Source organism: Setaria italica, chromosome V (assembly GCF_000263155.2).
Source record: "Setaria italica strain Yugu1 chromosome V, Setaria_italica_v2.0, whole genome shotgun sequence".
Classification (NCBI taxonomy): Eukaryota; Viridiplantae; Streptophyta; class Magnoliopsida; order Poales; family Poaceae; genus Setaria; species Setaria italica.
Genome location: NC_028454.1, coordinates 36,923,227 through 36,944,799, shown reverse-complemented (window position 1 = coordinate 36,944,799; position 21,573 = coordinate 36,923,227). Strand labels below are relative to the sequence as shown.

The 21,573-nt window shown below is 48.3% G+C and overlaps 3 protein-coding genes and 1 long non-coding RNA gene across 4 annotated transcripts; all 4 read left to right on the top strand.

Annotated features, from left to right (window-relative positions):
- The first annotated feature begins 182 nt into the window (after window positions 1-182).
- Window positions 183-2,939, top strand: LOC101775417 (ras-related protein Rab7). Its single transcript, XM_004969902.4, has 7 exons — window positions 183-388; window positions 471-497; window positions 627-726; window positions 1,619-1,765; window positions 1,843-1,923; window positions 2,000-2,145; window positions 2,534-2,939. Exons 1-7 carry the CDS (start codon window positions 336-338, stop codon window positions 2,598-2,600), a joined length of 621 nt encoding a protein of 206 aa, XP_004969959.1. The 5' UTR covers window positions 183-335; the 3' UTR covers window positions 2,601-2,939.
- A 4,798-nt stretch (window positions 2,940-7,737) lies between these two features.
- LOC111257254 lies at window positions 7,738-9,018 on the top strand. The gene is made up of 2 exons (XR_002677674.1): window positions 7,738-8,057; window positions 8,684-9,018. It is a non-coding gene; the product is annotated as an uncharacterized LOC111257254 (long non-coding RNA).
- Window positions 9,019-13,826: 4,808 nt separating this feature from the next.
- On the top strand, window positions 13,827-17,386 carry LOC101775010 (coiled-coil domain-containing protein 25). Its single transcript, XM_004969901.3, has 6 exons — window positions 13,827-14,179; window positions 14,931-15,058; window positions 15,724-15,827; window positions 16,628-16,715; window positions 16,807-16,868; window positions 16,964-17,386. Exons 1-6 carry the CDS (start codon window positions 14,067-14,069, stop codon window positions 17,114-17,116), a joined length of 648 nt encoding a protein of 215 aa, XP_004969958.1. The 5' UTR covers window positions 13,827-14,066; the 3' UTR covers window positions 17,117-17,386.
- Window positions 17,387-18,569: 1,183 nt separating this feature from the next.
- LOC101770193 (receptor-like protein 51) lies at window positions 18,570-20,794 on the top strand. The gene is made up of 2 exons (XM_004972121.3): window positions 18,570-18,717; window positions 18,954-20,794. The coding sequence occupies exons 1-2, from the start codon at window positions 18,570-18,572 to the stop codon at window positions 20,492-20,494; spliced, it is 1,689 nt and encodes a 562-aa protein (XP_004972178.1). The 3' UTR covers window positions 20,495-20,794.
- Window positions 20,795-21,573: the final 779 nt, after the last annotated feature.

The following is a 21,573-nucleotide window of genomic DNA, read 5'->3' as shown; positions in this document are numbered from 1 at the left end:
TAATCATCATTTTGTAGTGCCCTAATCTCTGCTCTCGATCGCTTATTAATCTGGATGATTCCATCGTTCCGTGACAGCTGATGGGTGGTTGCGCCTGCACCAATCATCAGGCTCGAACCGGTTCCGGGAAGTTCCTGGTCAAACCGGATGAGATCCCGCGGGGCGCGGGCCCATCTGTGTGGTCTCCCCTGTGGCCAAACCAAGCGCCCCTTCCCCCCTTCGCCGCGAGCCGCGACGGCAAGGAGCAAACACTGCTAGGGTTCTCTCTCTCCCTAGCCTCCCTTCTCTTTCTCTCCCCCCCAGGCGCGCGGAGCACGAGCCCTTGGTCGATCCCGATGGCCTCGCGACGGCGCACGCTCCTCAAGGTCATCATCCTCGGCGACAGCGGGTGGGTGTCTCGGATCTTTCTCCTTTCAATCTGAAAATCTCCGGCTGTTTTCTTTTGCTCACCTTTTCTTTGTGCGATCCAGGGTCGGGAAGACTTCGCTGATGAACCAGTATCCTGCAATTTGATTTGCCGAGGAATAGTTCCTTCGTTTTACTTGCTTCCCCTTGACATCAAGATGCGACACTTAAAATTCGCATAGAACTTTTCTTAGTGTTTCCTTAGCTTTGATGTAATTCAGATATGTGAACAAGAAGTTCAGCAATCAGTACAAGGCTACAATCGGTGCCGATTTCCTCACCAAGGAGGTGCAGTTCGAGGACAGGCTCTTCACTCTTCAGGTAGTACACTTGATTCTGTCAGCTGTTGACCTTAGCTTGAGATTAGTCACGCGTCCTCATGAAAACAAGTAATCACCAACCTAGTGCTTGCTTACTGATGCTCGGAACAAGTTAGTTGTGTACATAGTTTCTTAACAGGATCATGAGAAACTGAATTGCTGTTATTTTGAATGCAAAGTAACAGGCAACAATTTAACTAATGGAGAGAGCTCCAAAACAAGTTAAAGCTGAAATATAGTTTAGCATGTCCGTGCTGTTTTATTGGCCCTAACATATACGGACTCAATATGAAAAATATTGTTACAAGGTATCTGTAAGTTGTAAACAGACTGTGGGTCTAAGCTTCTGCATACCATGAAGGCTCTCTTGACGGATGTGATTAGTTTGGACCTCTTGTGGTTAATCATAATTAGATCAATGGTCTCTTGGTGCAAGTAAAGCGAGACAGTCAGTGAGTCTTTATCTGTGTTCTGTGTCCTGTTCAGTAAGTCCGTGTTGGTTCTTCATCATAATTTTTGCTTGTAGTATCTGAACCTGGAAACCTTTTCTATGACTGTAATTACCTGTTTTCTGTTCAAATACTTTGAATCTGCTAACTGTTGTTAACTATGAACATGCAAAATAAACATTGGTTTTATTTGTGTTCACTTGTGTACAATACCAACACGCTTTTTTCCCCTGTATATGTGACCACATGTGCATAGAGGTTTAGTAATTTGGGGATATATGGATTTGGCTTGATCAAGAAAATTATTTTGTCAGAGTCCTCCTTTTACCTACCCCAACTCATTCAAAATTATCTTTTGCATTTGTGCATCTCATGGTCATGTTTAGCTCTTACTGCATTTGTTCCGCTTTATGGATTATGATATTCTACATCCTATATCTGCAGATATGGGATACTGCTGGACAGGAAAGGTTTCAGAGTCTTGGTGTTGCATTCTACCGTGGAGCCGATTGTTGTGTTCTAGTTTATGATGTTAACTCTATGAAATCGTTTGATAATCTGAACAACTGGCGTGAAGAATTTCTAATTCAGGTGATGATTCTTAATTTTCCATAATCTTACCCTCCAGTGCCCTGAGATGTGACCTTCTTCCAAATCCAACTTTTCAGGCTAGCCCATCTGATCCTGATAACTTCCCTTTTGTTCTGCTTGGAAACAAAGTTGATATTGATGGTGGCAACAGCCGCGTGGTAATTGTAATATTTTATTTGTCACTGCATTTTCTAAGCCATGGGCTTTTAGTGGACTTATCTTCTGCCATCTTAGGTCTCTGAGAAAAAGGCAAAGGCTTGGTGTGCCTCAAAAGGCAACATACCTTACTTTGAGACGTCTGCCAAAGAAGGAACTAATGTGGAAGATGCTTTTCAATGCATTGTAAAGAATGCCCTGAAGAATGAACCTGAAGAAGAATTGTAAGCAAATTCTTTTGCTCTCTTAGTATTCTTTTTCAAAATGTATAGCTGTTAGGATTTTTACAATAGTTCAACATTAAATATCCATCAGGATAATGGTACAATGGTACCAAGCTTTCTGCTATTGGTCATTAATCTGTCATTTCTGTGTAACAATTGAAGTGTTAGGTGTTTCTTTCCCTGAATACACACCTTAATTGTGTTTCAAGGTATTTATTCATGTTTGTTGTTGTTTGCATGACTTGAACTTCAGTCAGTTCCTGGTTAGTTTTGTTTGATGCAGTTTTACCAAAAACTTAAGTTTATCTTCCATTTCGTATGCAACACAATCTTCTTTATTTGCAATTACGAAGAAACTTTGCACTTACCTTAAAACTGTTTCATGAAGGTACGTGCCTGACACTGTTGATGTGGTGGGTGGCAACCGGGCCCAAAGGTCATCAGGCTGCTGTTAGGTGATGATCTTCTGAGGCCACATATCCAGTCCTTCATTCCTGTATAATGTCATGGTTCTGTATTTCATTTGTGACCTTAATCGATCACCCCTTCTGTACGAAATGAAGAATTCATGCATCTGTTCTCGAATTGTCACATTACATGATGCCGTGCAGTTTATCAGTGTGTTTATTATGTGAACACACTACGAATAATTTATCGAATACCAGTCTGCCGTTTATCAGTGTATTTATCTTGTGAATACACTATGAATAATACTGTATTTATCTTGTGAATACACTATGAATAATACTGTATTTATCTTGTGAATACACTATGAATAATACTGTATCGTTGAATACCAGTTTTCTGGTAATGTATGTATAGTTTATTGAAGGGTTAGTCTCTTATTTCCTCGCGGATTCGGCCATTCTTATTTATTAAAGACCAGTTTGGCCACTACTCTTAGGCTGTGAATCTGTGATTGGTAAGCTAACCTTTATCCAGGTTTATGGAGTGCAGTCTAGCTGCGATCGGATGCCTGCTCAGCCGCGAAAACCCAACTCATCCGCACAAGGGCGTCTGTCGCCCAGGTAATGCCTCCTCTGTCTGCATCGACCGCGTCCTTTGCCAGCGCATGATGCTCAGGTCATCTCCCTCCTTGAGACAAGTTCCTTGTAGGCGCCGCTGGTGCGTCTCAGGGCCGAGGCTCCGCTGCGGCGTAGCGCTGGCAGCCTGGCTCACCTCCCTCTCGACTCAGGCAGCGATGCTGAGTTGCCGTGCCGGAGGCCGTGAAGGCATGAACAGCGACAAGGGCGGCGCGCCGGCACGGTGGACCCATCGCTGGGTGCTAGGAGTGCCGCATCCCATTGATTACAGCGTAGAGGACAAATCCTTGTCCAGGTCCTCGTCGACGTGGAGCAAGCGCCATGGCCGCGGAAGCAGGTGCGGCACAAGCGACAACCAGGCAGCAGGTGCGATAATGCACCCTAGATTTCTACTTTCTCAACCAAATCAAGTGTCCAGTACACAAATTCAAACCATGAGCTATCAAAATCGAGTTTTTCATAATCCAAATCGATCAGTTACCAATCGTGGATCACATGACCCTCAGTCTGACTCACTGAACATCGTTCTCTGATTTTTTTTGGCGCTGCTCCCATTGAATGTACTCTTCGTTTATCCTGTTGCTTTGCTCAGGATTCAGGCATTTAGCTGATCGTTTTTTAGGCGTAAGAGTGCTGAGGAGTTCAAAATTAGATCAAGCTCTGGAAATGCTATTGGACAATCTGGTGTTTTCAAAGTTCAGAAAAAGCTCTGCACGACTCTCTCAGCAGGTTCACAACAACAGCAATGGCGGCTGCAACATCCTCTGCGTGTTTATTTCAAAAAAAAAAACATCCACTGCGTGCTCCAGAGTCCAGAGTGCTGTCGTCAGCCACTGCCCACCTGCGAGGTCTGGGACCAGAAAATCAGTTGGCCGTAAATGCTGCAGCAGTCGATGGTAATGAAGGCATAGATGAATGAGTGGTAAATCACCTTCAGCTAATACAAGGTCACCTATCATACTACGCATCCAACCAAACACGAGCTTCGCCGACGCAGGCTATCTTAAGCCACTGAATCAATCACAAGTAACTTACAGTGAGTTAATCCGGTGAAGCTTAGCCTGCATTAGTCCTAGCCTGGCTATGGAACTAATGCAACCAACCTTACTCTCCTTACATCGTTGGCAACTCTACCTGATCGCACTAAGAGCAAATACATTGCTACACCTAAACAGTCTCATAGTTCATCTCATGCAATGCCACGTAGGATTTTTACTGATGTTGAGGAGAGAGGTGGAGGAGAAGGAGAAAGACGTCATTGTTTCGCGAAACAACCACCTCATAGGCTAGATTTTAAGACTATGAGACGATTGCTCCGCTATTGTACGAGTTGTAGTTGCATGCAACTCACAATATTTTTTTTATTTTCTATGCATAAATTAAATTACTATAAAACAACTTAAAAAGACAACCTATTGAGATTACATGTTAATGTACGAGACCGTCTATTAGACAATACCAATGTACTTGCCCTAACGCAGGAAACGCAGCAGCTGGCCATGGCGCGGAAGCATATGAGCTGCACTGGCGCAGCTAATCCACACACTCATTTGGACGGACTTCCTTTTTAATAAAAAATATTTTCACAACTTTCAATTTCCACAAACTTGTCAAGATACTTGAACGTAACTTTTTCTAAAATACAATTTTTGCTTATAACTTTTTCAGATAAAATTATCATGACAACTTCAACATAATTTTCCTAGCACAACTTTTACAAAATAATTTAATCCCATAAGATGTCTCTGTTCAACATCTTCAAAAATTTACACACAACTTCAGTATAACTTTATGCATAACTCTTTCTGGACAAACTTCTCAAACATATAAATTGATTATAGCATAACGAACCTAATGTGTCGGTTAAATGTATGAAAAAGAAAAATGAAATGGGTCGATTAAATATATGAAAAAAGAGAAAATGAAAGTAAAATAGATACTCGAATTCCTACTCAACCTTATGATGTAACTACCCACGTACTAATGATCCTTTTCTAAACACAATTAAAACACAGTCACTCACATACACGCACGCATACTCATCCCTATGAATAGATGCAGGCAACCCTATTCTTTTGAGTGCCTCTCGAAGATTAAGTCGACAAATCTTGAGATTGACTAAGTCATTGTAGCCCAAGCACCTCGTTATCGATGAGTATGTTGCATACCACTAAAAGAATAGAGTCAACTGATTCATAAAATAATTTGAATCTAAAAGAATGTGATCACCTATGTCGATTCGATGACTCAAACCCAGGTAACTATATTCCACCACAAGAAGTGGTGAAGTATCTCAAACCCAGGTAACTATATTCCACCACAAGAAGTGGTGAAGTATCGCCAACGCTCGTGCACAATACTAAAATTGTGAAGCTGGGTGTGGGTGGTGCCGTAGTGTGGCATGATAGCTTGCAGGAGCTCTCCTTCGAGCCGATGCTTGAGGGGCTTCGTGCCTTTAACCTGTGGCTAGCGGTCTATGATAAGTGTCATCGGCATCGGCAGCTACATCAGCATGCTCATCGACTGCATGATAGACTGCTGCTGCGGGGATAGCTGGTTTGCCGGAAACCTAAACCGCGCGCACCTGAACTACTTCTACCAACGAGGCTGAGCGCGGCATGGCTGGCGCTGCACTCTCCTACGTCTACACGCAGCCTAGCAACAACAATTTCTGCTCCTCTATGTCCGAATCTTTATACGAAAACGTATCTAGCTAGTATGATTCCTTTTTACATTTGTAAATAAAAGCACATGTCTCAATTCATCAACCAAGGGGCAGATTTGGACCCAATGCAAATTGTCTTGGAATGCAGCTTATTAGCTAAGTTTAATCAAAGACAGTGGAGATGAAAAATGTTAATATCAGCTATGTATTGTATCACGTGGTCATGTTCCTCTTGGTCAAAGGCTGACTCTTGGACATATAAGTTGTTCCCTTTAATATGCTTCAATTTATGCATGGTGATGAAAACTGAAAAGGATAGCTAGCTTCATGCGTGCACATCATGAGCTCTCCCACTTATTCTATCAGATTAGTTAGCCAGGGTCATGGTTGACAACTCTTAGGCTCCGAACTCGGTCATGGTTGACAACTCTTAGCCTCCGAACTCTGCCACTAGCTCTCCCTTTTGTTCTATTAGATCGATTTCATGTTAGTAACCTTTTCCATCTTCTACCAATGCTCGGACAATTAGCCCTAATTACTTATCAACTTCTACAGCCTCCCAAATAGAATAATTGCAATTTTGTCTCCCCGCTCGAGCATCTTAAGGATCTAATTGTACAAGATCTCAAATGATATCTACAGAGAAAGTGACGATGACTCTCAACACTGCCTTCTTAAGATGTTTTTTCTAGCCTACCCAACAATTTCATCACCTACTTCACTTATATAAGTTTGTGTACATTTTTTCTGATAATTTCCACATCTTTTTAATATGCATTGTAAAAAAAACTAGGCATGAATTGACGACTATTTACTTGCCCATGTGTGACAAGTCAATCACGATAATAATTAGATTGAGAAACATAGTAGCTAAAGCGTACATATCATTGTAGACAAACCAATGACATTCTTGTTCTTGTTTGAACCAACGACACCCTTGTTCTTTTTTGACAACTTCTATCGATATAGTGTTTCAGTGGTACGACGAAAACCAATGAAATAGAATGTTGTGTCGTCCAAGAGTAAATCAACTTTTACAAATGGGGTGTTATTAGCCATATAATGTAAATGGATTTGAAAGATGCACCAACAGTAACAAATCCAAAATTTTAAGAATGATGTGATAATATTCATGTTTTGTTTCTAAAACAGTCCTAAAGACATCGAAGTCCGCAGTCTCCAAATACTTTGCAAGTTGCGAGAGTTTATGGGGATGCTTGTTCTCTCTGACTCCACGCTCTCTTTATGTGTATCACGACACATCTCAATAGATGTAATACTAACTCCCAAACATCATAAATGAGTAACTCGCTGGTTAGTTGGCTTATGTAGATTTTTCATAATCAATCAGGCTGTAGTTGTCGTAATAAAAATATAAAAAATTAATGGTGTTCTCATGTAACCATATTTAAAACATACGCACTATCATTTTTATGTAGAAATAAAAATATCGTTTGTGTATAAAAATTGTTTTCTAGAAAAATCTTTAAAAGTTACTCCCTCCGTTCCAAATTATAGGTCGTTTTGACTTTTCTAGATACATAGATATTATTATGCATCCAGACATAGGGTATATCTAAGTGCATAACAAAGTCTATGAATCTAATAAAGTCAAAACGATCTATAATTTGGGACGGAGGGAGTAGAAGATTTATATGATTTTTATATTATCTTATAGGAATTATATATCTATTTGATTTAAATTGTATTCTAGAAATTTTCTTATCCAGGTAAAGACTTTTATGTGTCAATCGGCATGTTATGTTAATGCAGCAATGAACCTCTACTACAGTCGCCGTCGAAGGGTGGCGTTACTGCATCAAGCACACTGCACCATCGACAAACCTGTGACACCATCGAGCCAATTCATGCCATTCGGCCTCGTGCTGTTCATTTCCACTGCCTGCCAAGCTCTCGCTACCATCAACATCCACTCTCCCATTTAGGCTAAGCGTGTGGAGTTAGATTAGAGAGCGTCTCCAACCGATGCCTTGCTTGGGCTCTCATATCGTTTTTGAGAGTTTTGCCAAAAAAACGTCCTGCAACCGAACTCTCATCTCGATCCCGTCCTCATCCGGACTCTCATCCGCCGGCCTCGGACTCTCATCCGGAGGAGCTCCCGGCTGAACCCTCATCCGGCCGAGGCGAGCAACTGCCGCTCCTCCCGCGCCGCCGCGGAGTCTTCGCGCCTGTACGCATGACAGGTACGCACCCATCGCCTTTCTCCGCGCAGCGACGATGCCGACCATTTTGCAGTACTAGGCCCCAATCGCGCCGCCGGCCCATTCGTCGATCTAGTTGCCACCTCCGGCGACGAGCCCGACGATCCCTCACGGATCCTCCCGCACGAGTGCTTGGCCCCCACACAGCTCGCACCCCCACGCACCAGCGGATGCGGCGGCTAGGTCCCGCACAGCTTGCAAATCCGCGCACCGGCTGATGCGGTGGCGGCGCCGCCCTGCACAGCTGGTAACTCCGCAAGCCGGCGGATGCGGAGGCGCGGCCATGCACGGCACGCAGCCCCGCCGAACCACCGCCTAGGCTGCCTGCACCGCTTGCCCAGAGAGATCGACGGGAGCTGAGATGGAATTGATTTTTACTGCTGCTCCGTGCTGCTGTGAGTAGAAGAAAGGATTGATTTTGCTGCTGTGAGGAGATTTGTGCTGCGTCCTTGATTTTGCCTATGAGAGGGGGAAATTGATTTTCCTTGCATTCGGAGTTATACAAGCTCGATTTGCTATTATTCATGGCCCAGCCCGTTTCTGGGATAAAGAGATACTTTGAGAAATCATGAAGGTTTGTATCATCATGCATAACATGATTATTGAAGATGGGCGAAATGACGATGAAGATTTCGACTACGACGGTGTTGGCCAAGTTGTGATACCTACGCCACATGAAGTGCGTAACCGTACTCAAGAACTACATGATTTCATCCAAGTTCATCATAATATAAGAGACTTGCAAGGCCATTCTCCACTTCAAGAAGATCTAATCGAGCACCTGTGGTACCGACATGCGGACATGCATGTATTATTTTCTCGTTAATGTGCCATGTAGTTTCTTTAAATCATGTATTTTATTCGTGTGGACTTTGTACGAACACCCACCTGTAGACTATCATGTTCATTTTTGTTTGTCTTTATTATGCGTGGATTATTAGCATTTGAATTATAAAACTTAAAAAATAGCATAAAAGAAGTTATAAAATATTTATTGTAAATATTGTCCTTTCATGAATTGTTGTTGCAAACAATAGCATTATACGTATGAAATAGTAAAGTTGTTAGTTACAAGATATAATAGGTGGATGGAAAGTAGGGAGGGGTTGGAGTGCGTAAAGTAGTAGGGAGCTGGAATATGGATGAGAGATCCTCACATAGAGAAGTAGGGGTTCAAATTTGAGAAATCAGTTGGAGATACTTTTTGTCACGACCGATCGTTGCCAATTTTTGTTTCAAGTTAGGTGTGCCATCATTGCTTCTCGCTTTTATGAATTGGTGTTCTTGCTATTATCCCTAACTTCACATACTTCAAAGGCTTCTTGCATGTGCTACCGAATACCTCGTTTGAAGTATGTGAAGTTAAAGATCCGAAAATATATGTACAGGCATGCCAAACCCTAGGCCTACGAGAACGACAGGAAGAGGAGGACCAGACAAATGTCAAACGGAATAGTGGGGTGTTTGGATACGGAGGGTCACATCGAATGTTCGGACGCTAATTAGGAGAACTAAACATGAGTTAATTATAAAACTAACTGCAAAACCTCTATACTAATTCGCGAGATGAATCTATTAAGCCTAATTAATCCATCATTAGCAAATGGTTAATGTAGCACCACATTGTCAAATCATGGACTAATTAGGCTTAATAGATTCGTCTCGCGAATTAGACTCCATCTGTGCAATTAGTTTTATAATTAGACTATATTTAATACTCCTAATAAATATCCAAATATCTGATGTGACAGGTAGGGTGTATCCAAACACCCGGCCGGCATTCGGCGTGCTTGTTTTACCTTCCTCCTTAGGCCAATGCTATGTAACCACCCGTATCGGTAGGCTGATCCATTCAGGATGCTATTCTCAAATACACACACTCTCATTAGTGACGAGTATTTGTACACCCATCTCCAGGGCCGCCTTCGAGTCCACGCGTCACCACCGTCGTCCTTTGCCACATCAACAAACGAGAACTAGGATGAAAATAGATCGGATATATATGGATATGGACACAAATTATCATTTTTCAGATACAAATTCAGATATGAATATTGTAAAATGGGTTGGATATTGATATATATCCTATTCGCATACCAAATGTTCAACTTTGCGCACCCGGGTACGGGTGCAGATATTGGATATCCGGATTTAGAGCAACTCTAGTGGTAGCCCTCAAACCAAAGCCCCTAAAGATTAAATGGAGTTTTCTCTATTTTTTTAAAGGCTACAAAAATATCTTCAACTACAGCAATAGGCCCTATGAATTGAGGACTTCCTAGAGAACCCCCGAATGGAGGGTGGAAAGGGAATTTGGAGGTCTCCCTAAAACGAGGAGCCAAGCAGAGCCTCTGCTAAAGTGCGCCTTTTTACTTGGCTCAAAGTAGGAGCACTGTTTAGATACGGTTGATAGCTTAACCCTTCAATTTCAATGATATGAACGGTTGTAATATCCCTACCATTTTCACCCCAAATAACAACCATGTGAATATAACCAAGCCAACAGATTGCCGATTAACTATTGGATGCATCGTGGATGACGATTGGGAGCTGACTGCCCATCTGACATAAATTAGCCTACATCTAAGGATCTGATGTTGTTGTCTCCGATGCATGCAATCACTACGGGTGAGTTTTCTCCACAGTACTAGAGGTACTCTAATCTTAGACGAAATGAAACTAGACACACGTCCTACCCTTTGTTAGCTAGTGAGCCAATTTTAGTGCGCTCTTGCATTCGATGCCAATGAATATTTAATTAAACAAGGATTCGCTCCGTGCCTATGTCACCATATACCATTGTAATAAGCGTTGATCCAGTTGCCGATGTATTACCACAATGATGCCTCGTTATCATGAGATGCGTTTTGCTTACATCCTTTTGGTTTTAGTCGTCGTTGTTGCCATTGCTCCACCCTTTGGGGGTTGATGTTGCTCGATCCAGTCTAAACTTGTTGTTTCTAATATGGAGTAATCTGCAAATGTCCTACCTGATTCGTTAAAAAATTATTTTACTTACAAATTATTATTATAGGTGTATCAAGATCCCTCCTCTATTCACATTTTGGCACCAACAATATGATAGAATCAAACTCTAGATGTGAAACTAGCGGGTAAATCACTTAACTCAAGAGTTACCGTGAGAGCAGCGATGTAGTATGGGTCGGTGTAGTCCAGATGACGGCGGCGCGGCCGATGGCGCTTCCTGTCACTGCAGCGCGCCCACGATCGGAGGGGCCTTAGGGTATCTTCGGTGGGTTAGTGGTGGCGGTAGAACTCGTATCTTACGCGCTAGCCTCCACCTTTTTCTTTTATAGCGCTGTGTGACAGGGACCCATCGATCAGTGGTAGGTGGAGCGTCCCCGATCAAGACGCGGATCAAGAGCCCAATTGGCCGTTGGGCCAACTGGTGGAGATCAAACTAACACAATACTCTAACACTCTGGTACTTAAAAAAAGAAAAAGAAAATCCAGGTCGTGCCTGTAATTAACAATGCCTCGCTTCACGTCACGTTTCGAATAAAATGGATCAGCTTTATCTAAATCTCTTTATCCATTTTTCCCACCATTTCTTATTTTCGCGTTTCACGTGGATTTCTTTACCGACAATCTTCTCATCTGCTGGGTGATGCGTGCCATCGCCAGCTTTTCGTTTTTGATCTCCCCGATTCGGCCACACTCTTATTGAAGGACCAATTTGGCCACTACTCGTACCAGATAACCTGATAGGCTGTCCTTGCGCGACCCTTTTTCCCATGGAGGCTCCAATTTCATCGTGTGCCTTTGGATCGCCAATCCAAAAATACTGCGATCAAAGATGCCGAAAGGCTGACGAGAAACGGATAGAGCGAATCGCGTGCACCTAGGCGGGGTATCAGCCGCTCGTAGGCGCTGCCGCGTCGGACTGGGCGGCCGACCGGCGCCGCGCCCCGCGTCGGGTCACGTTTCGTGGCGCGAAGCGCTGCGCCCCCCGCGCGGCTGCGCTCGTGAGTCAGATTGATACCTCCTCCCCGACCCCATCCCACGGTGGGCATTCGGGTTACCCGAAAGATTCGGGTCGGGTAAATCGGGTTTGGAACTGACACCTGAACTTTGCCCGAACAAGTGAGAACCCGCCGACACTTCGGGCACCCGATAATTCGGGTTCGGGTTCGGGGTTCCATGATATACCCGACAGACACCACAGGGAACATCACAGGGAGAAGAATAAAGCGGCAATTTGCTGACTTCTGTTGCCAGCTTGCCGCCACCGGCCACCATGCGGTACTTCTCATCCTAAGCTCCTCGGCGTGACTCGTTCCCACCCTCTATTGCACCTGCGGAGTAATTGATTTGGAGTGGCTTGGATTAAAGAAGCTGATACGAGGGGACTGGATCAAAGCCACTAACGCACACAATCCATTCTTCATTCTTGCAAGGCCGGGGAGGGAGGTAGAGAGGGAGCTGGAGAGGGAGGCGGAGAGGAGCCAGGCCGGGATGCGACGTGGGGGAGATGGTGACTGGCAGCTGGTGCTCTCATCTCGCGAGATGGGGCTGGGGGCGCGGGAAGGGATGCTACTAGTAGGAGGCTAGGGTTAGTTGTTTATATGAGTTGTGTGGGACGATCTGTGAGCTAAACTCAATGTTGGGTTGAAAATCGGGTTGCACGGGGCATTCGGATACCGTGGGCCAAAACCCAAATTACCCTGTTCGGGTTTTCAGAATTAGCACCCGAGGTTAATTCGGGTTTCCTATATTTCGGGTACTTCGGGTTCGGACTCGGGTGTTTCGGGTTCGGGAATCGGGTTTTGTGCCCACCCCTCCCGGCTACCCGCTTTTCACCCGCGTCTTTCGGCCGCACACCCATCCCCGTGGGATCGTGGCCATCCCCTCGCCTCCATTTGGGCGAATAAATCCTGTCACTTCACTTCACTCTTGCGCTTTGCTTTCACTTTGCAGGCTCGCAGCATGGCAATTGGCAAGCACCGCGCGCGGCGCACGGAGATCACCAGGGGTCAGGGCAGTGGGCACCAGCCACCAGGGCACGGCACGAAGGAACGGACGGACGGACGAGAGCAGCGGTCACTTCTCACTTGGCACCCACTGTCACTTCGACACTGTGCTCGCTTCTCACTTTGTACCATGGCAAACTGGAAAAGCAGAGCGAGTGCGCGGCGCCATGGAGATCATGGAATCACAGTGAAGGTACGGACGGGCCGACGACACTGGTGGGTGGACCATGGACAAGCACGGCGCGTTGCCGAGGACGGCGAACAAAAAGGGTGCCTGTGCCTGGTTTGGCCGGAAATAACCGATGCACGAAAGCCAGCGTCGTTGTCGCAAAAGATCCGGTGCTTTGACGACGCAACCAGCGAGGCCGTTGCACGGAAACGGTGCAGGTCAACTCGGGTAGTATATCCCCCCAACCCAACCCCTTTGCCATGTCAGGCCCAGGTCAGGCGAGATTACCAGGGGCTCTCTGCCTTCCACAAGCTGGTGCTGCAAGAAAAAAAAATTAAAGAAAGCGAGCCGAGAGTGGAGGCGGAGCGACGAGCAAAAGCGGAACGGCGAAGAGATAAGGCCCCTCCGGTGGGGCCGCCGTGGAATTTTTTAATCGGATCCATCGTGGTTCCACGTGGCGGCCCAACCCCCTTGGGGGCGAAGAAGACTCTCCTCCTGCGTCTGCGTGCGTGAGAGGGAGGGGCTCGGCGTTTCTCACCACGAGACCCGGCCCGGCTGGCCCGACGCCGTTATATACCCGCCCCCGCCTCCCCATCGCCTGTTTCGTTGCCGCACTGGCCTTCCGCCCCCCTTGCTTGTCTGTCGCATACTTGCATCTCCTTCCCTTCCTGTAGTTTCCTCCTGCTTGAGCTGCTTTGCCGCCGACAGCGCGACACCTGAAGATTTACATAGTAGTAGCCGTTGAGCTCAGAGACGGGAGGTAGGTAGAAGAGAGAAAGAAGAGGTCTGAAGAAGAGGCCTGAAGGAGGAGGAGAGTTTAGGATCGGAGCGATGGTGCTCTACTTCAAGGCGCGGCCGGACGCCGGCGACTACACCATCTACATGGGCGCCGACAAGAACGAGAACGAGGAGCTCATCAAGTACGGCCTCCCCGAGGACGTCTGGTACGTCGCCACCCGCTGCCCTTCCATCATCCCGGCCTCTCCTCTGACATCTCCGCCCCGCTCCGCCATGGCGATCCGTGCTGGCGGTTCCCCGTCCGGTGTCGTAGAAATTCGGTTTCCCGTACGTAGCAGCATTGCCCTGTTGCGCGCGCATGCATAGGGGTCGGGGGAAAGGCGGATGCAGACGCGCGCGTACGGGGGCCAGCGCCGGCGGCGGCGGCGGCGAGCACGTGGCGTGTCGCGGCCAAGTAAAGCCAACCCCCGGGCGGTCAGGCTCAGGCCCCAGCGAGCAGCCGCGTTAACTGCGACATCGTCCGTCGAGCGAGTGGTGGCGGATGGACGCGTGACTCGGCCTTGACGAGGCTGGCGTGGACACCCCACCCCAACGCCGCCCGCCCTCAAGTCCACCCAACTACCAGCTGCCAAGAAACGACCAAAAACCGCGGAACGCAGCCGCGCCACCGGCCAGTTGGACATCCCCAATCCATCGTCATCTCGCCTTTGCCGCGCTCTGTCGCTTGCACGAGTCTTTTTGTTCGTTTACCGCTGGCTAGGTGAATCTTAGCATGGTTCTAGCGAGCTTGCCTGTAGGGGACCTCACCTCATTATCTACTGCTACTTGGCAACTTAACGCTGATCGATGAAAAGAATTACTAGTTATTCATCTTCCTCGCATAACCAAACAGGATAGCATATGATGGGGTTAACGAGGTGTGTAATGTATGTGTTGATGCCGTGTGGCCTCCTGCAGGTTCCATGTGGACAAGGTATCCTCGGCGCACGTCTATTTGAGGCTCAAGAAAGGCGAGACGATAGATACCATCAGCGAGGGCCTGTTGGAGGACTGCGCGCAGCTCGTAAAGGCTCATTCCATTCAGGGTACGTGCCTACTCCTATATTTTGCCGCAGCGTTTGTCTAAGTACATATCCCTGTTTCTTTTTCGTGGCTATACTACTGTAGAGAGCATGCAGCACTCACTTAGGTATTGGAACTTAGACGATCTCACCGAATTTTATGCGTGTGATCTTTTGCAACGATGGCACGCGCCTAATTCATGGTTTCAAAGTTTTGTGTTTGTTTAAATCGTGTATTAATGGTTTTTACATCAAAAGACAAGAAATTTGGACCAAACAAATGAGAAAATCACTCGCTAGCAGTTAGCACGCAAGTGTATTAGTTAACTAGCTGCATCTCCAATTATTCTCTGCCCGGGAGAGAATCAAGATAGAAGATGGCGTGACCTGTCGGGCATTCGCCTGCCCTACAAAGCTTCAGCTCCGCATCGCATGTTGCGGCAGGAATCTTTATTTTTTTTCTTCTTCCCCCGACCAATAGATCGATCGATCTCTTTCCCTTTTCCTGGAGCAGCAGCTTGCAATGCAAGGGCCTCTTCTTTCTCCTGTATTATTGGCGCTGCAGGGGACCAATCGATCAATTATCTCCGCGCGTATTGATATTTTTGGCCGATGTGATTTGTGTGATCATGGAAACGTGACAAACAATTGGGTGATGGTCGTGGCTCTGCCATGTGCTTCTTGTGCAGGGAACAAGATGAACAACGTTGAGGTGGTCTACACGCCCTGGTCTAATCTCAAGAAGTCCCCATCCATGGATGTCGGCCAAGTTGGCTTCCACAACCCGCGGATGGTAATCACTCAGTACTGTTCCCACCACTTTTGCGCTTAGTTTTCCTCCCTTCCTAAGCTAAATGCCTAAATCACTTGTTAAAATGTCCATGATAATTCTGTGTTTTGAGCATGTTGATCGTTACGTTGTCTGGTAAATTATGTAAATGGCTTTAGGACTTGCGTTAATCAGCAGCAGTTTGCCTCGGTAACGTGAGTGAACACCTTTGCCACATTTTTTCATCCGTTGGACTTGTAAAATCCTAGGGCTTGCTAATCAAAGTTGGAGGCTCATCTCTGTATTAAAAAAAAATCACGTTACATATTGTAAAGGAGAAAGGTGAGGAAACACCTCAGTGCTGCGAAAAGCGTATCTGGACAGACCACTGGTCTGATTGTTGTGGCATTTTAATCATGTCCAAATTGCTGCATGCCTTGCATTATTGCATCCAACCTTTTCCATTATAGATCACACTGGAAAAAAAAGCAATTTGGCCTTTTTTTTCTTTAGCGTTAGCTAGCATATTGGTTGGACAGATATGAATCCTTTTGGAGCCCTTAGATTATCTTGCGCCTGTAGCTAGTTGATAGTCTGGGATCATTGCGAATATCCTGACACCTGACAATAATGAGCAGTCCTGGAAGTGAGAAGCCGTGTCCTGTGTTTTCCTCGTTAGCTAGCACAGATTCCTTTTCTGCGTCCCCAATTATAATCATGTAACGGAACATCAACTGATTAGTTTTCTTGTGTCAGCTGTTGGCTGACCTATTTGTCAATTAGTGTGAAGTATGATTGAAAATAAGCTATCTACTAATTGACAGGTCCGTGTGCTGACAGTCGAGAAGCGTGTCAACGAGATCATCAACAGGTTGAATAAGACCCGGGTAGAACGCCGACCAGACTTGAAAGGTGCGTACAGTCATATGTGCTGACAACTGACATGCTCATGTACACCATGCATGTCATAGGCGCCTTTGTCTGAAACCCTTTTTGTGTGCAGCTGAGAAAGAGGCATCAAATGCGGCGGAGAAGGCCGAGAGGAAGATGCAATTGAAAGAGAAGGTACAGTGTTTCCCCCTGGAGCCACACATTTCCAATGCAAATGTTTCAAACTTTATAATGTTGCTGACATCTGGCGCGGTCTAATGAACTCGCAGAAGCGGAAAGAGGAGTTGGAGAGGCTGGAGAAGGAGAAGTGGGCGGAGATACGGAGCTACAAGGGCCTCATGGTCGCCGAGAAGATGACGTCCAACCGCCAGATCGCCTCCGCCGGCAGGTCCATGCAGGAGATGGAGGACGAGTTCGTCTGAAGATTACTGGGGCCTGGGGGCGTCTCTGCGTGTGTGTTACGTGTAGCGAGCGATTGTGTGTGTATGTCCATGTTTCGCGTGATCTCAGATGAGTTTCCTAACGATCGAATAATCATTCGATCAGTTCCTGATACATATCTGTACATATGCTGCTAGCATGGACATAAAAGCTACGAGAATAGAATAGGCGTATACCGAACGATGGAAGAACTGTCAGCCGAGCTGTTGGGAGAGATGCATTGATCCGATGAGAATGATGCCAAGCTCGAATCGCGTCAGTCTAATTACATATCGATGACTAAATCAATCTCTGTTTTTGAGACATGTTCCAATGACTGATAAATCAACCAACGTCAGGGGCTCAGGGCGTCGCCATCTGCCCATCTCTGCTGATAGCGCGTCGGACCAAACTTGGCAGAATAATGTAGGGAGATCACAGGCTCTAAACAGTAAGCACGCACGGGAGCGACCCTGTTCGGCCTCATCTATGCCCAACTTTTGGCCCAAAGGAGCATCCACGGGCTATGCGGATGAGACGAACTCAAGTAGGCCCAGCCCGAGACAAACTCTCATATGGAAAATGTGTTTTTTAGATAATGGAGAAATTTACTGTTTCATAGGGTGCATCACACCAAATTTATTGCAAGGTTGGGCATATCTCCCAATAAAGATGTAGCCAAGACACCGTCCCACTGGTGTACACTAGAAAAAATACAACTAAAAGGAAAAAAAAGGAAGAAATTCAGAATCTCCAATTGTATCGGCTACCAAGGCAATATAGTAGCATAAAACTTAACATCTCAAGTCAGTGTGCCTAAAAAAAGGCACACATAAACCTTGTTTTTATCCTATTCAAAGGAATCGAGGCCCGTCATTTATCGACTATCGTAGACGCTAGAAAATTTGGCATATAGTCAACCTTGTCATAGGGCTGAAGCCTTATTACAACGATCACCACTTTAAATGTGTGTTGGTATGATTTTCCTCTAAGGCCATTCTCCACAAAAAAAAATAGTGCCATGTAAGTAAATATGGTGGTATGGTATGTAGGTTATGAAAAAAGAGAACAAACGAGCTTCATCAGGATGAATCTCAGTTCATAATGTTACTACGCCTTCAACATATTCGTTAAAAGTTTTATTTCATATACCTCTTTCCCAATTAAAAGTCTCCACATAACTTATAAGTTAAATACTATGGTAGCTTAGGAGCAGTTAAATGAAATCTTGTATTGCAGAGGCTATATCATTCATGGTTTCATTTCTCCCAGATGATGACTGGTAAGTGGCAAGTGAGCTCCATGATCTCCTGGACCATCAGCATATGCGTTTGTGACGCTTGGAAGAAATGGGGTTGGGCTGGGGGACCACTGACCACAGAACTGCTCAGCCCGTCAGCGGCAGGTCGCACTGCCCCAACGGCCTAACGGCCGAAACCCAACTCCAAGCGCGACATGCCCGGCACCGGCACCGGCAGTGTCACGGGCGCGCTACGGCTCGCAGCGCACACCACCATGCTCTACTGCACTGCGGCTCTGCGCGGCGCCGTGGTGAAGCGATCGCAGCGGCGCAGAGGAGCACTGAGCACGTTCCTGCCGCACGGCACCATCCAAGAAGTTGGAGCGGCCATTATTCACCTCCCCCGACGCGATCACATGAGGGGTGGCAGAGATCACCGGTGCCCAATAGAACGCCTCCTTTGACAAGCGCTGCTGCACCTTCACATCCGGCTTTACCGGTCCCGTCTTTCCACAGCGGTCAATTGGTCGCAGGCGCAGCGTGAGATAGGTCGCACGGATACCCAGGCACGCTGCTGCCTGCCTCTGCCGCGGTCGCAGGCCGCCTCTGCGCGCCCCGGCGCAAGCACACCACACTGCCCCCGAAAGCGACCGTCCCGTGCCTCCCCCCAACCGCCTGCGGCCCCATCCGTCAATCCGCGCGCATCCGACGGCACAACTCAGCCCGGGCCCCCGCGCTCGCGGAGAGCCTCGGCGTCGTAAACCGCGCGCACCGCACCGCGCCCCTCCCCTCCCTCCCCGCGGCTTTGAAAAGCCTTTCTCGGGCTCCCCCGCGCGCTCCCGACTGCGCCTGCGTGCTCTCGCTCTGCGTCCACGGGCCGGGCATGGACGCCGCCGCCACCCTACTCCTCCTGCTCCGCCTCGCCATCGTCGCGGCCGTTCTGGCCGCATCCGCGGGCGCGGCGCCGCTGGACCCGCAGCAGCTGCTTGCGCTGCGGGCGCTCGGCCTCCGCGCGCACCAGCGCGCGGACCCCTGCGGCGCCGCTGGCGCCGCGGCGGGCGCGGTGAACGCGTCCTGCGACGCGGGGGCGCCGTTCCGGCGCGTCACGTCGCTCGCCCTCACCAACTGCTCCGGCACCACCTCCGTCTCGGCCGCGGCGCTCGAGGCGCTCGCGCCGTCCCTCCGCGCGCTGGCGTTCGCCGACTGCCCGGCCGCGCCGCCCCGGGCGCTCCCGCCGGAGCAGCTGGCGTCCGGGCTCCGGGCCTTCTCCTGCACCGCCTCGCTCCGCCGCCTCTCCGCCGTGTGGCTCTCCCACCTCGCCAACCTCACCGAGCTCACCGTCGCGGACACACCCCTCGCGACGGGCTCACCCACCGAGCTCGCCGTCGTCGTCTCCCACATGGAGCATCTCAACCGCCTCACCATCTCCAACGCCAACCTCTCCGGCTTCCTCCCGCACCACTGGCACTGCCCCAACCTCACCCACCTCGACCTCTCCGGCAACCGCATCACCGGCGCCATCCCGGACACCCTCACGCTACTCGCCGGCATCACCCACCTCAACCTCAGCTCCAACGTCCTCAACGGGCCGATCCCCAACTCCATCGGCGACCTCATTTCGCTCACCACCCTGGACCTGTCCAACAACACCCTTTCCGGCGGCATCCCGGACACCGTCTCCACGCTGCCGGAGCTGGAGGTGCTCAACCTGGGCTCGAACCGCCTCAACGGGAGCATCCCACTGTTCCTGGCCGAGATGCGGGGGCTCCGGGAGCTCAACCTCGAGAACAACGACTTCGACGGCATGGTGCCCTTCAGCGCCAAGTTCCTGTCGCGGCTGCGCGTGTTCAGGGCCGCCGGGAACGGCAAGCTGTGCTACAACCGGTCCGTGCTGTCCGCCGAGGTCGCCGTGGGCGTGGCGCCGTGCGACAAGTACGGGTTCCCGGTGCTGCCGCCCCCGGCCACGGCGCGGTCGGAGCGCAGCGCGGACTACGACGACGGCGGCGGGGACGGGGAGCCGTACGCCGGCGCCGACACGAGGGGCGGGCCCAGCGCGGCGGTGCTCGGGGTGGCCATCGGGCTGTCCTGCCTCGCTTTCCTTGTCATCTTGCTCGTCTGCCTCTGCAAGGTGTGCCGCTGAGTGATGCGCGCGTTGCGCGGCGCCCGCCCGTGTCGCGCGCGATTCCGCAGCCGTGTCTTTTGCTGAAGTGGGTTACCCGGCTCTGCTGTTGGCTGTTGCGCATCGTGCCGTGAAAATGTATGGACTACGGTAGCTTAGGATCAATTGATTCTTAATTTATTCTGTATTTTTGGCGCTGTTCTTGGCTCTTGGTCGGGTTTAAGACCTCGAATAAGGAGCAAAGAATGGCTGTATAAAAACGAACATCTTTTGGTTGGAGGTTGGGGGCACTAGCAAGAGCAGTAAGTTTGTGGTTTTCCATTGTTTTGTGCGTGTATTCTTGTAAAATATAAGGATTGTATGTCACGATTCACAAGCAACATCGATACTCTTCTAAAAACCATGCGAGTTTTAAACCAATAAAAACATTGACTCTGCAGACACAATGGTCCTCTGTGACTTGCTGTAAAGGATACCGCTGCTCAATCAAGCTGAAGAGCTGGAGACTGGAGCATGTTGTTCTCGTGATTTCAATGTACGATGATCAAGGATTTGTCATTTGTTGCCTGACTGAGGTTATAGTTACTCCGAAGTCTGAACTACGAGCCTATTCGTTGGGCCCTCTGGCTACTGAACACTGTACGCACCAGTAGATGTGACTGACCCTGTCGTGTCGACCTCGCACGCCATGCTACGAAGTACGAACGCAGATCACCGTACTTGCTCGATTCCGAGCATGATTGCATAGTAATCAGCTCACGGACTCGGCTGACGTTCCTACCAGTACCTGGCATTTGATCGCTGCGCGTCGCGGAGCGTGGCCTGTTTGGTGGGTGCGTCGAGACCGAGACCTCAGAGTGGCGAGCAATGAACGCAGCAGCCTGCGAGCACGCATCGGTCTGGTGGTTTTCAGTTTTTCACTCGTCCAGAGTGCGGCGTTTCCTGCCTCTTTCTTCTTGTTGGACTCTGCAGAGTTGGGTTGGATGCGAGCCAGCGTCTCTCTTGCCCGATTTCGATTTATTCAGCCTTCAGGGTTACGTTTTCGCCAGCGGCGTAGCGTCCTCGTTGAAAGGAGCTGTGGCATCATGTAACCCTGGTCC